The 15,680-nt window shown below is 41.8% G+C and overlaps 1 protein-coding gene across 2 annotated transcripts in view; it reads left to right on the top strand.

Moving 5' to 3' along the window:
• Window positions 1-289: 289 nt before the first annotated feature.
• Window positions 290-15,680, top strand: part of ADTRP (androgen dependent TFPI regulating protein) — a 30,687-nt gene continuing 15,296 nt past the window's right edge. For both annotated transcript variants that reach the window (XM_066188199.1, XM_066188209.1), the window contains exons 1-3: window positions 290-632; window positions 7,826-7,960; window positions 9,434-9,535. In XM_066188199.1, the coding sequence (XP_066044296.1) occupies window positions 480-632; window positions 7,826-7,960; window positions 9,434-9,535 (390 nt within the window). In that variant the 5' untranslated portion in view covers window positions 290-479. The remainder of the gene's footprint in view (window positions 633-7,825; window positions 7,961-9,433; window positions 9,536-15,680) is intronic.

Here is a 15,680-nt window from a genome sequence, read left to right as displayed (position 1 = left end):
CTTTGGCACAAGGCAAAAACAGTCACAGAGGCTTCCCAAGCTGAGCTGGAGACATGGCTGCACACAGAGCTACAAGTGAGGAAAATGCTGCTGGTTTTCACTCTCTACCCAACACATGACAGCCTGTCACACAAAATCAGCAGAAAAACTTCCCCCTACTTTTGCAAAAAGAATAACCCAACCCAAAACTTATGTAACTCTGCAACTAATCTTTGTTAATCTTGAGCAAGGCATTTAAATCCAGGCAATAAGCCTATTCTTTTCATCCCCCCACCCCCCAGCCTATCTCTACAGCAGAAAGGAAACAAATAGAAGCAAAGTTTGCAGCCTTGTGATTTTTCCTTTTGACAAGAGCAAAGTGGCATCGTGCCCCAAGACTGCTCTGAAGGAAACCCTCCCGCCTTGCCTTATCCCATGCACTGAGCACCTTAAGAGAAAAGCTGCTTTCAGAGCAGTTGTCAGTGGCTCTTGGCTGAAGCATGGAAATCTCTACTCTCGCCACATACCACTGCCTTGTTTTTGTCTGGTATTTTTTTGTTGCCTATTCCATCACACACATAAAGACAGAGGAGCGGCCATCTGAAGTGTTCCTTTACGGTGGGCAGTGGAAATATTTGACAGTCCTCAATCTGGTAAGCAAATCATGTTGTATAGTGATACCAATATGTCTATTTGTTTGTCTGCCATCTGTGCCTCAAGACATATGCAGCTGGTGTATTTGCTGCTGTTAAACTGCTTCCTTTGGTGGTTTTTTACCCCAGAGGAAACTAAGGAGGCATCTGTGCTTGTGCTTTGAAATGTATTCACAGGTTTCATGCAGAAAGAATATTGTCTGGTGAGAAGCTTGGTTTTCAGAAAATACTTTGAAGCTAGCTGCCTCCTTGTAAAAGAGACATTTTCAGTGAGAAGGACAGAAAAGTGGGGGTATGTCCAGCCAGGACACATACAAGTTTGGTGCTTGTTTTCTAGCCTTTGATTCAAAACATTTCAACACTGCTTGGAGTTTTGCTTCAAATTTTTAAAAAAGGCTTTTATGTCCTCTAAATTACAGGAAAAGTGAAACAAAGCAGAGCATCATGCTAATTTAGCCATTCAGAGTACCTGCTTCATTTGACAATCAGTAGAGAACACAACGGAAAGAAATTCCAGCCTGTGGAGAGAGGTGCTTGTGATATTACATACATGAGTTTCAGCAGTGCTATCAACTGGTTGTACATTTCCTAAAAGCATGTAGAAAAAGAGAGGCTGTAATGTATTCTGGTTCTTCTAATGTGCTAACATTTCACAGGATAGAGATCAAAGTGAAAGTACATGGGATACCCAGGGGAGAAGGCTTGTTCAAAGTCCAAGGCGTTCATCAGCAGCTTGGGGAACTAGTGCTGGTGGGCTGGAAAGAGCAGGCTTGTGGAGAGGTTTCCTACAAGGGAAAAACTTCAGGCACACTTGCTGATTTGAAGGATGACCACAGGGACCTACGTAGCCTTTCATCCATCCCGTGTGACCGTCAGAGTTAAATGTCAGTGGGAGGTCTAGTCTGGGGCATGTTTGTCTCTGCTTTTACCCTTCAGAAGAAGACACCCTATGCTGGAGTTCAGTGGAAGCCTAAAGTTTCCCCAGCTCCAAGTGGGGGCTTTTGGAGACCGTCAGGGAGGTGGGGAATTTGGTTCTCTTCCATCCTCAACCGTTCCATGACTCTGCCAGAGATTTGCAACCAAGAGGCAGTGAGTGGCAAGTTAAGTGGCCACAACAACCTGGGGGTTCTGGAAGCCCCAGCGCTCTCCTCAGTGGCCAAGCCAGCTATGGAAGGATGAGGACACATATATATCACTGCAGTCAGGTGGCATTTGTATTGCTAATTGCAATGTTGTCTGTTTATCAGGATAGCCATTTTGGGGGGATAGCTGACCTCACTAAAAGACCACACATACTTTCAGGCAAAACAGCATCTCCACCCCCATCCCCTGGCACCATTATAATGAGATTTATGACCCAGCTCTAAAGCATGAGATCAAAAGGACAAAGCAAGTAACCAATCTCCGAGTATTTTGGGATGAAGAAATACTCACTGAAATTATCATCCAGCTTCCCTTAGTGACCAGCAGTGGATGATCAGGGAAAGGCTGCACAAAGCAAGAGCATGTACAAGCATGAAATGAAGTTTCCATGGCTTTACTGTCCCACTAGTGTACTGAGTAACGCTGCCAAAAAAAAAAAAAAAATCCAGGCTAAGGTAGCTAATACCCATCAAAGCCTTCCTTTCCTCTATCTAAAGGAAAAACATGCCTGTTCATACTTCTGGTACTTTCCCTGTCCTCTGTGCCATGAGGCAAGTGTGCCTTGTGTGAAAGAGCAGTTCATTTTGTTGGTGTAAACCTACTTTCTTGACAACTGAACTGGATGCCTTATTATTTCTCTGTTGTAATCTAATCATCCATCCCTGCTCACATTTTTTTCACCACTCCTTAGCGTGGCATTAGATTATCCTCTCAGTTACTCTTTCCTGCAAGCTGGAAGTCCAAGCCTTTTTCATTTCTCTTCACAAAGTCTTGCTTCTTTCACTAAAGCATCCATGTCACCCTTTGCAGCAGTTTTTCAAGTTTCAGGAGAGGGTAGGTGGTGCAGGCCGCACTGGTCAAGTTACGAGCATATAATGCATACACTAGCCTAAAGGTGTTTTCTTGTTTGTAGTTTAATTCTTCTTGACTACTCTTTCTATTTGTCTTTTTTGACCACTGGTAGGCAAGAAGACAGCAAACTGAGAGAGCTATCCACACTGAGTCCAACATTTCTTTACTGGATGGTGATAGCTAATATAGAACCCACTGTTGAAAAGTATATAATTGAAACTGCTTTTTATTTTTTTTCTGAAATGCTTTACATTATCAACACTGTTTTTTACCTACTATTTGATCGCTCAGGCACTCAGTATCCTGAGATTCTTTGGCAATTTTACAGTCAGGTCACTTTGACAGGGAAAAAAACTCCACCACATTCCCAAATTTGTACCACCTCAATATTTGCTCCCTTTGCCAGCTCATTTACAGATCTGCTGAACAGCTCAGGTCTTATTAAATCTCCATGAGTGAGGGCTCTTGCTCCACTTCCCCAGTCCTCTAAGTCCCAACTTCTAACCACTCACTGATCCGATCCCAGTGATAAAATGGAGCTGCCAGCCAACAGAGAAATGGTTTGGGCTGAAGATATTTCCTTTCTCTCATGCAGAAAATGTGGCAATGGGGCAGGGTGTGCAAAATTACTCCTTCATGGATGGTAGTTCTTCTTCAGAGATTTATTTATTTCAAGAAAGGATTGCCAAAAAATGAAGAGGGATTAGGGAAAGAAATGCTGTCACACCCTTTCTCCTGCTGAACTGGGCAGCATTTTTTTTTGGTAAAGCAGCAGCAAAAAGGTGGCAATAGGTTCTTGAGCTGCTGTATAAGAGAGGAAGAGGGTGAGAAGACAATATGTCCCACATACTGTGGTGCTCTCTGTGGGGCTCCACTGCACCTAAAAGACTCATCCCATGGTCTGGCAATAACCCACTCCTTGTGGTTGCTGAGGAACATCAAGGAACAAGAGGTGCCTGTCAACCACACTTGTCCATTGGGTGCACATCCTATGTCTTGAACTTCTGTCAGTTTGGACACAGTCCTAGAAAACACCTGGGGATGTCGGGAGGTCAGGTTGAGGGGAAGAAGAGTGGGCAAAAGCTTCACATTGGGCTGTCCTGGTTCAGTGGATCTGCTGTGCGGGGAAGGCCTGGGCAGTTCCTTGGAGGCTTCCCCAGAGCCAGGAACACAGAGACGGCCTTTGTTCAGCTCTTCTACCTGTGTCCTGCCAGACTGGGATTGCCTGGCTTCTGGCATTGGCTGTCTGAATCACTTGGAAATTTTCCCTCCAAAAATTCTCTTATCTCTTTGGAATAGCATTTAAAAATTTCTTTCTGTGGAAAGCTGCTCTGGCTGCCTCACTGTGATCTGAAATGGAAGTACTGGGAAAAGTAGTATTTTCTGGGGATGGAAATGCTGCTTGTCTCCCAGTTATGCTGGAGAGATGCTGGAAGAACTCCTTCTAGATATGACCTTCTTTTAGCACCTCATTTAATTCCTTGCTAGTCATGTGCCTCTCCCAGGAGAGCCAGAGCTCTGACATTGCTTCAGATTCATTTTCTTAATGATCATAGCAATCAAGATTCAGAGAGGAAATATTTTTGTAGGGGAAAAAAAAAGGATAACTGGGCTTTGTATCAAGGTGGCTCATTGACCCATTATTGAAGAAGCAGAAATGATAGATAAAAACAGTTTTGTATTCATTTCATTCATCTGTGACACAAAACAGTGAAAGCAGAATCATTCGTTGCCTGAAATATCTGAGCCCATAAAAATCTGCTCACTGCTGTAAATCCATTAGTAAATCACTGCATAATGAGCACACTGCACCTTTAAAAACTACTAATTGCGTTTCTGCCACAATTTATTCCTTATGCTTTTGTCTTTCATAATGGAAATACTTTTCAATTGTCCTGAAAGATGCTTTGTATTTATTTCAGAATAGGCCCAGTATTTAGTGAAGATATTTTCCTGGACATTATCATGTGAATGGATGTGTGTCTACACTAAATGTTGACTTTCATGTCTAATAACTTGCTCAGAATATTGGATTTATCCCTCCCTAAAGGGCAGAGCTTGGAGCCCAATTTATTTGTACTAGTTGTAGATTTCAATATACACATATGGCAAGATCTTATACACAAAAGTAAATCATGTCAGGTTAGTTAAACAGAAACACACTTTTGATCACTGCACCAGATAAAAATTGAGCTTTGTCTTTGTCACTGTGAGCCTCAGTTTGGAAAATCGATCTGGCCAAATTAAATGTTTCTACAGCATCCAGCACCATGGAACTCTGCAGGGTCTAGAGGGGAAAGCAGCCTCTCTCCAGCAGGGATAATCATATCCATATTCTTCTCTTTGGGTTAATCATTAGCTTTCTGAATGCTTCCAGTCTTCCTTCTGTTCGTGTGGGAACAATTTAGGGAATCCTTTCTATTTACAGCCAGTGGATTTATATTCCATGAGCGCCTGCAATGGGTTTGTGAGTGCCAGCACTGCTGCCTGGGAAATTCACAGCACATCTGGAATAATTTGATGTTTTCACATTTTGTTGTTTTCGGGTTTTTTTTATGGTGTCAAAATTTTCCCTTAAGTGAAGGGCTACAAGTTTTGGATGGGCCTTTCTTACAACAATAACCCCAGTGGGTTTGGAGCTCGGATTCTGATCTTCTGGGAGTGTACAATGCCAGACTGCACAGTACTAGGGATGATCCTAGCTAAATTCAATTTTTTTTAATTTGAAAACTACTTGTATAACCTTCCAATGCTCTTGTAAAAACAGGGTGTTCACTAAAGTGTCTGAAATACCTTTTGAAACTATGGTGATGAACAAGGGTAGAGCTACAGCAGCACAAATCCAAGCTCCTGAGGCTGAGCTCAAACTTCTTCAGGAGTTGTTCTTCTCCATAGCCAGAGAAATGGGTCAGGTTACACATTCAGATAAGAATTTTCCATACACAAGATAACATTGTCCTCCCCTGTGTATAACAAAATATTTACCAGGCTGAGAATGTGGCTGTTTTGGGACTGTTTCTTTTCAGTAATGTTTATTTTAGTTAATTTTGAAGCGGGGAAAGAAGCAGCCTATCCCTGTCCCATGATTAATGTAAGGCTGACCATGAACAAGATAATAATAGCCCCATCCTCTGGGAACCAGGCTTCTCCCTAATTGCTTTATTGGCAATTAGTCACCATGTGTCACTGGACTGTCACCACCCTCATGTTCATTTTTCATGCCTTTTACAGAAAGTTACTGCTGACTCTACAGGGTGTAACAAGAGCTTCTGTTTATTACCAGGCTTTTCTTAGCTCTTCGAGGACTTGGTATTGGTGTCCTGGTGAGGCCAAGGACTGGGAGAGACATTTGGGCTGAACATGTGTTTGTGTCTATGTACACTGCACCCCAGCATGGACTTCACTGAACCATGACTTGGAGGGCTGAATCCCTCCTGACTGAAATAGGTGCCTGCTAATTGTGATAATGGGGAGGAACACATCACACTTGAAAGAGCTGCTTTGAGTGCCTCAGAACTGAACCTATGTGGGTTCTGGTGAAGCTGCTTGGGGTTTTTTTTTTACGTTAAGATATGTCTGCTCACCCTAGGCCTTGATAGGAAATACAGGGCTTTGCAGCTGAACTGGGTGATGCACAACCTCTGATACCTGGTCCTGAGTGACCCTGGGCCAGTTACCCACCTGTGTCAGCACCTCCCTACCTCCACTGCTGTGGGTCTGCACAGGGAGAGGGACAATCCAACAGTGGTACTTACTGTTGTGGCTCCCTGGGCTGTGGAAAGGATAGGGAAGGAAGACTGTATTTTTTCCCTGTGCTGCGAAGAAACAAAATGTTTGGGGATGGTTGCAGAAAACTGCAAACTATAGTCATTTTGTTGCCCAGGAAGACTCAGTCTCTGGAAACTAAAGCTTGCAGAAGCCCTTGTTTGACAACAGCCATGGCGAAATCACAGTCTCCTCCTCCCCTCATATATTTTGATAATAAAGGAATTTCTGAAGGAAAAACATTGCACTAATCCTGTCCCCTCCCAAGCACCACCCTTTTTAGCTTCTTCAGAAACTGATGAAGTAACCAGCCACAACTTCAGAGACTTTGCTCTAAATAAATATCTGATTCAGGGTAAGATCATGGCAAAAGAGATCTCATCCTGAAAGCTGTAGCCTGCTTTCCATTTAAGCATGACTAGCTGATCCAGAGTTTGCAGTAGGCTGCATTTCTCATATTGCATCACTCTGGGATAACTTAGCCTTAATAAGTGAACTGAACTTGCTAAATGCAAGGCAGTGGGAGAAGTATTTTTCTGCAAGCTTCTATTCTGCTGTTGCATGTCTGACAAATCTGGTTCATCTTGATTTGCTGTGTACTGTTAGGAGAGAAAATGAAACACTGAGAGAAGCAATATTGACTTAAACCAGAATAATACGACAATTTTACTCATCATTTGTGCACGTATCAAAGTCTTTACCAAATCCTCCTAGTGTCCTCCCGAAAAAATCCCACCCTTACTTCCTATAAATGATTTAAAGAAAGAAGGAATAAAACTTCAAACCAAAACACAACCTCCCAGTCCTAAAATTCATGAGTTATAAACTGTTTCATTTAAATTTAAGTAAAGTTTCATTTTTAGTTGGTGACGTTTGGATCTTCGCTTCTAAGCACTTGAAATCCTTTCTTGAATCCCTTTGCATTCAGTAAAAGTGGTTCTGTTTTTGTAACTTCTGCATCTAATTCTCACCTTAGATCATTTTGAGCTACTTGGCACAGAGATCAACTGCACTATGAGTCCCTAGAAAGAAGAACTTGTGTTGGCTAAATAGTGGGAAAGCTATCTAGCAATTGCTTTACAGGAAATATATCCTGGCATTATTTGTTCTCTCCTGTTCAGATATGTCCAGTGGTCAACCATTAACATAGGAAGCATGATGGAGCTGGCTTTCAACATGTCCCTTCACTCATCTGAATCACATCACACATCTCTGTTTAGTCTATTAACTGGGATACTGTTAAAGTTATCTCCTGACCAACTTTATTTAATCAGTTTGGGTTAGTAAAAGAGATTTAGCCAACAGCTATTTCCCTCACACAGGCTTGGAGCTCATGAACACAAACAGCTCCCTGAAGAGCACGAACAGATTTCATTGAGGAACATGCTAATGAAAGCTGGATGAGTTTCCCTCATTAGGTGTAATTACTTTAGGTTTTGCAGGCTGTCTTCTATGGGGTGTCCTTCCTGGCTGATGTGTTGAGACTAATTAGGAAACTGCGATGTGCTAAGCCCGTAATTTCCAGCAGAGACCTTCTTTTCAGTGTCCTGGCTTTCCCAGTGTCCACAGTAAGTACCCTTTGTTCTCTGTATGTGAAAATAACATTTGCATAAATGGTTAGGAGTGTATAGTACCAAAAGTATGTGTATGAAATAGATAAGAATTAAGGGCTTTCTTTTACCATTGAATTTGGAATGGATTTGGACCCTTTAAAAGAAGAAACAATGCTGAGCCTGTGGTGGTTGAGAGCAAAGCCTCTTGCACAAACATTAGGGTTGCTGTCCTCAAGTGGACACAGATTGACCCCAAAGGGTGAATGAGGTGTAACCTCTCTGTTAATCTCATGGTCCAAATAGCTGTGGATTTATCAACTTAGGGCTTTTCTCTAAAGGGCAGCACAGGTCAGGAGGACACAAGAGGGTACCTAAGAGGCAGCAAAACCTCACATCTCCTTCTTTGATGCCAAAGTAGCTTTAAATAAGCACTGGAGAGAAACAGATTCACAGAAAAATAATTATAGTCACAGCCTACGTCAGATTCCTCACGGATCACCTACTCCCTCACAGACAATGCTGTTTATCAAAAAGCCGTGGGTTCGACAGGAACTGATGGGTTATTTATACGTGCAGGTACACTCTGTGAGAGTGATGCCTGCAGCCACCGCTGAATCTCAGAGGGCTGAGAAAAACTGCTTAAACATGGTCCACAAGCAGCTCAGCTAGCTGGCTCCATAAAAAAGCCCTGCCAGGGATGGAGTCAGAGAGACTGGATAATTATCTTCCCTGCACAGCAGTGTTCACTATGCTTTTCTCATATCCCCCCAGGCATCCTCACCATGCCCTCAGGACTGTGGAATAGTTTCACTCTTCCAGCATCTCACACCCCTGATTTCTAACCCCAAGCACAAATTGTGCTCAAATACAAAGCCAGGCCAAAAATTGCAAATCAGATTTCAGGTATCAATAACTGATACCAGGGATCATTTCCTCCAGTTAAGTTGTCCCACTGTAATTCCTGCTCTATCGGGGGGGGGGGGGGGGGGGGGGGGGGGGGGGGAAGGGTGGCCACAGTATGCAACTTTCACCTGCAGTTTAGGAATCAGGCTTAAGAATTGTGAAGGTAAAGGGTTAAGTTTACGTGAACTGCCTTATCAAAATCTGTTTTTACTTTATTACTGAGCAAAACAAAGGTTTGACAGACAGTCCCTTGAGGAGAACTACCTGACCATCAAAAGACCCCGTCTGCAAAGGGAAAGGGGAAAAAAAAAAGTAGCAGCTAATCTCAGATTCCACAGAAAATGTCAGTGTTGGCAGTTTATAAAGTAGAGTTTTTTTCTCTCAGTATCAACACAGAACACTGCATCTCTGAGTAAATGTGAGATAACATGAGTTTATCTGGCAATGTCATAATTTTTCATGTAGAAAAACATGGAGACGTTTTGCCTTCTCAGAAATGAAAGCACTAACTAAATCCTATCAGTTATGTTTGTCTTCCATTTTTAAATTTCTTTCATTTTTAAATTCCTTTCACTTTGATTCCAGTTTGTGTGTATATCCTTTTGGACACTGTATACCTACAACCGAGAGCTAGTTTACCCCAAAAGCCTTGATGGAGTCATCCCGCTCTGGTTAAATCACGCTATGGTGAGTAAGAAACACCTCAGCCTCTCTTGCAGTGAAAAGGGAGACTTTGCAACGTGTGCCCCACCACACCACGGCATTGTGCCGTTTTCCAGAAGAGCTTCACAGCTTTTCCTTTCTCACCTCCTCCTTTCTGCTTATCTGAATCTGATGTTGAGCTGTACACAGCAATCAGATGCATGTGCTTGAAGCTGCCTCAAGAAGCCTTTTAGCACACACGAAACATCAGTGAATCGGTGCTTGTCAAACCTCTGAAGTCAATGAAATGATATGTAGTCATAAGGGAAGAAAATCTCACTTATTGTGAGCTCAAAAAAGAAATTGTGTCTGCTAACAGAAGTCTCTGAAATACAAAATGGCTATGAGTGTAACAAAGCAGCCCTTAATTTTTAAAAAAGGTAAAATAACAAAAGAGAATCTGACAGCTCTACAGCTAATAAACTAATGTGTGCACAGTTTCAAATAGCTGGATTGCAATGATTGTTTACAGATTTTCTATGAATACTTTCCAGATTTCTCCTTCATTTGCTGTGGCCGTTTTTATGATGTGTTGAATAATCACATATTTCTCATCAGTCAAGTGAAAGGAGGCTGACAGTAACATGGAAACTGTGGGTGGATTGCAAGGTCAGGGAGGCCTCGTGGGGTGAATGGGAAGTGGGAGAGATGGGAGAGGTTCAGCACTAGGCTGAATCAGAGAAGCCAAAAAGTATGAAATAATCTCATAGAAGACTCATTTCTCTCCAGACATCATTTCTTAAGCACAGTGCCTTGCCATCCACTGCAGCAATCCCCAGTAAGTGTTGAAGGTAAATCTGGGAGGGTTTGGGGTGTCTGGCTGAGGACAGCTTGAGGTTTGAGCAGCCCCTTGATTTAGACAGGTGCATTTAGAGTCGTGTGACTGGAATCCAAACATACAGAGGCATGTCCGCATTGCTGATACCCGAGTGGTGAACCACAGCCATCATGCACTTTTAACCTCATCACCTGCTCTCTGTCCAACAATACAGTTCCACCAGGACCTTTCTGTGGCTGTCCAAACCTCTGTACAGGTGCAAAAGGGCACTGCTCTTTCTGAAAACCATCATCCACCAAAATGAAAGATTCTTCATGTCCTCAGCACCATGCTGGTCTGAGGTCCAGGATTTAGTATGGGCAACTGGTTTAAAATCCTCACGATGGAGATGCTGGGCAAGGGGGGAGGGGGGTAGCACAAAGTGAATCCCAGAGAAGATAGGCTTTGCTGCTTGTTTTAATCCTGGCTCACAGCTGAGAATTTGCCCTTTCCATTTCCACATTTGTTTACGACATGGGAAGGTTGAGAGGTGTTAGGGCATACATTTTTATTTCATGTGTGAGAACCCTTTGCAGAAACCCCTCAAACATATCAGCTATAACTTCTCCTTACCCTACGCACATCTAAATTTCTTAACAGAGTTATTTTGACTACAACAAAAGTCTTTTCTGTATCAGAAATGTCAAAAACAGGTGTTAGAAAAGGAAAAACAATTCTTCCTGAAAATTATTTTGATGAGACAGAAACTTCACATAAGGCAAACCTCTATCACAACCTGGTATTTTATTTCTAAAGCTCTTAATACACTGCAGACATCTTGTGCTTGACAGTTCCTGGATAGGAAACTTTCCTTCCAGTCACAATCAAGGATAAAACATCTGCCATCGGCATAGCCTGATCCCTGCTATCGACAATCCTTGTATTTTAGAACACCTTCCAACAGGTGCCTTCAGGCTTAGCTGAGACATTTCTTTCTTCCAACACAAAATATCTACTGGAAACTCTAGGGAGATCCAGGGACATACCAACACTTTAAGGGACAATCTCCAAGTTCTGATTGCCAAGCAGACACTTTTTCTTTGGGTTCATTTCCTTGCATATTGCCGTTACATTATGGCTCTGAGAATACAGGCATTTCATGACAGATTGAGGCAGCATGTAGCTGGCTTTGGAGGAGAAAGACATGGTTGTATCAGTAGTAACCATCAGTGCCATAGCATTTGCAGTGGGAGTTCTTTTTTTTAAATCTCGGTCTATTTTAATGTTGTAAACAGAGAAAGCATATGTTGCTATGTAACTGGAGAGTGAACCTAAAAAATAACTATGCAAAACCACTTCAGGAATACTGAATTCTGTGGCTTGTGGTGATGCTGCAGTACCTTCCATGCAGAAATGAATAACCATCTTTTTCCTCACATGGCCTGCTCTTACAGTGCCAGAGAGTTGTTGTTGCCCACCTGGTAGCCCAGAGCTGCAGAGTGAGCATTACAGTTTACCCGTATTTTTGCGCTCCGAGCAGAAACATTTTGTTTTGCAGACAGGATGGTTAATGTAGAAAGGAATTTTGCTCATATTTGAAGAAGACCAAGTATTCCACACTACTGAGGTTTCTCTCTTTGCTTTTTTACTGAGTTTATCCCAAAGGCTGGGCCTCAGTTTCCACTTCCATTTGCCTGAGATAATTATGTTTTACCATCTTTATACAAAACCTTGACCTTCAGGGATGAAAAAAGTCTGCTCTACTTATGTCTCAAGCACAATTATTTTATTTGAACAAGATTTTTGAAGTGGAAGATGGCTGAGACAAAAGATATGTTGGCCAATTCGTCAAGTGAATTTGTTTATTTCTTTCCCAGTCATCCCTTTTCAAGCAACATCTGGATACTCTCCAGAAGGAGACTAACTGCTGGAGACAGCTTGGATTAAACCATATGCATGTATTATTCAACTTAATGGCAGTATTGGGGAACACTACACTTTGAAGGGTCTGACAGAATTGAATGCTAAATAAAGTGGGCCATTGGTGGGTCAGAAGAGATAACTCAAAAATATTTTGATCTATAACAAAAGATACATATAAATGTTGAGCAGATGTGTTCACAAAAAATGTAATGGTACAATTGTGTTTTTGTAAAAGAAGATTTCTATTTTCAGTCTGTTGGCACAGTTCTTCTCAAAAGCACAACTTTCATTATTTTCAGAGTGCAGCTAAGTTGAGTTTGGCCACTTCTTTTTCTAATTTGCCCTGTCGATATTTTACCCTTTCACCTTTACTAAAATAGGCATTTTAGTTCCCCGGGCACTCTACTGACACATGGTTATGAATTGTGCATGTTCAGAAGATTTTTGTTATCTAAAAAGCTGAGAATAGACAAGGAAGGAAGGTAAATGGAGGCTAAGAAAAAAAATCTCTTACCTGGCCGACTTTCAGCAAAGATGACAACATATTCCCCCATTGCCTGAGCTTCTGCAGCTCCTCTGCACTTTGCCCTGTTGTGGCTAAGCTGTATCTGAAAATAAAAAGATAAAATGCAAGGGAGTGAGAGAACAAGCAAGGCACATACAAGTAATTTTCCTTCACTGAAGCAGGCCACCAATGTCCTGAGAGTAGGAATACCAGCAGGTCTCACTATGTCCCCTCTCATCTTGGAGCTTCTTGGTATTATACGAGCTGCTTATGTTCTGCCTACCTAGCTAAACCTCACCTTCCCCAGTGTGGACACAGCTACATCAACAGAAATGGTATTTTGAATCAGTGTGATTTACTCCCATCTGGAAAAAATGTAAGTTATGTGAATATAAGTTACTGTCATGTGAGGGTATCTGTGTGAAGGATTACATCTTACTACAGCTATTTTAGGAAGCTGCTGCATCACTAACCAAAAAATGGGGTGCAAATTCAGTTTGAAGAGAAGAACCCTCTTGTTCAGGCCACTTGAACTCGGCTCCTACTCTAGGTGTGTACACGAGAAGAACCTCAAGTTTATCTCTGACCATCTTAAATTATTCTCTTTGCAAGTGTTATTTAATGCTTAATAATTCTTGCATATTTACACAAGGGAGAAACATTTCCATTTGTTTGCATTTCACAGTATCTCAATTTTAAGCTGTCTGGCAACTATGGACATTCACAGGCTGCCAATTATATTCAGCTTTTGGCAAAAGAAGAATAATGTGTGTGTGAGGAATATGGCACACAAAATTAATCACCCCACACATTTAAGAGCAAAGATGCTTAGCTTTTCCCAGCACTACACAGATTTTTTTGAAGTTTCCATTTTTGTTGACATGAGCCCATTTCCTCAGGGAGAAAGTATGTGTTTCACAGACAAATGTTATGGCACGGAATCTTCCTGGGCTGCTGCTACCCCAGCGTGCACAGGTGCAGTCTCCACAACCCTCCCCACAAAGGAACAGCTGGAGAAAAATATTCCATGGCAAAGGATGTGTCACTTCAGTCTCATGTCAGCCTCCAGATGCAGTGCAACATCAGTTTCTTAGACTACATATCTAATGTCAGGGAGAAAGGCAATTAAAATTCTGGCACTGGCATTGAGACAAAACATTTGCTAGTAAGCAATAGGATATTCAGCCAGGGCCCTATTCCCAAAAATGCATGTGTGCAGGCAAGAAACATTATCTCTGAAGCTCTTTTACCTTTGATCATACAATTGGTCTAATGTTTCATCCATTTTTCACGGTAACACTCCCAAACTACCTACGTATCTAAGAAAAAAAAAAAAAATTAATGTTGCTTTACAGGTGAGCATGAATGGATCTGGAAAGGGCAGAAACAGACAGTAGCTGATAGTTCTGAGAGGAGTGCTGCCGGAATTAAACTGAGCCATAGCTTCCTTACTAATCTGCTACACACTTGCTCATAACAGGGCTCCCCTGTGACTCGTGCTCTATCCATAAAATAAATCTGTGGTTCCCAGAAAATGCACTGATGGTTGGAAACACAAAAGACATGTAGCAACCATAAGAGAGAATTACTTCTTCAGCTAGACTTGGCAAGGTACTAGTTAAAGAAATAAAATGAACAATAATGCTTAAGCCCTTTCCACCCTGAAAAATAAAGAGATGTTAAGAGAAGAAGAAAAATGTATAGGGAGAGATTGCAAAATAAAATTTTGAAGGAGGCATTTGAACACAGGCAAAATAATAGCAAAATAAATCAAAAGAGGGAAATAGTTCCAAAATTAGCCCAAGAAAGGAGAGACCATAAAGAGATTTGGAAAACTATGAGTATAAAACTAAACAGAGGTTATGGTGAAAGGAAGCTGTTTAGTTTTATTATGCTCAGATAACACAGGCTGTAATTGCTCATGAAAACATCCAGCTGAAGGAAATTTCCATAGACAAGAGGACGTTTCCCAACAAAGTATCTGAGTAACCACTTCGAGAGACAATCAGTGAACTGGCTTTTGAGCCTCACAAGGCAACACCAAAGTGGGTTTTTCCTTTTTCTTTGCAGTAACACACTGATGGGGGAGAGGGAATCATGAGCATTGGCCACAACTGGTTGTCAGCACACAGGCTCCACTGGGAATCCGTCTGAAAGGAGAAACGCAGGCAGTTTTTCAAAACCGCTAGATGGTCTCCAACTGTGCCCAGTGGAGTTTAGTTTGGCCAGTGGTAACTGTTTGTGAAAAGATCCCTCCCTAAAGTCTCACATGTTAATGGAAAGCAGACATGGAGGGTATGTAAATGCAGACGAATTAGAAACAAACAGCTCTGGTCAACCAAGGCATCATTTCCTTCGCTCTGGAGTCAAACAAGGTCACACCGAGTCAACCACGACACACGCGTCAAGAGCATCAGTGATCTCAGCAGCTCTGGGGAGATTATTCATGGGCTCAAAGCTCAGCCTAGGCTGGAGCCTGCAGCTGAGCACAAACTCTACCCAACCCTGTCTTCTCAGCCCCAGGAAACTCGCTCTTACTGGAATTCTCAATGGGGATATGGCATTAAATAAATACGCAAATTACTCAAAATACGGGAAGTAAAAATTCCATATGGTCTTAGCAAACACTGGAAATAATATTCAGAGGGGACTATTTATCTCAGCTTAAACTCATGAACCTGAAACGTATCCTGGGAAACATACAACACAGGGTAGGAAACAAAAAGTAAAGAAGCAGGGGAATGTTCTTGTCTGCAGGAGATAAGTTAACTCGCCAATATTTGAGATGAAGTTCAGAATATGTTTAAGAAACTTTCTTCCCCTTGTATTCATATGCCAGAGTTTGTATGAACAAGAAAAAGAAATTTGTAATTTTATAACTAGTTTAGATTCAGCTGAGTTTTTCAGAAAAGAAGCAAAGAAACTAAAATCAACTGGAAAATCTT

Source organism: Chamaea fasciata, unplaced genomic scaffold, assembly GCF_029207755.1.
Source record: "Chamaea fasciata isolate MVZ Bird 193981 ecotype frontalis unplaced genomic scaffold, bChaFas1.0.hap1 SCAF_1, whole genome shotgun sequence".
Lineage (NCBI taxonomy): Eukaryota > Metazoa > Chordata > Aves > Passeriformes > Sylviidae > Chamaea > Chamaea fasciata.
Note: the sequence above shows the minus strand (reverse complement) of the source record. Positions and strands in the feature narration are given on the sequence as shown.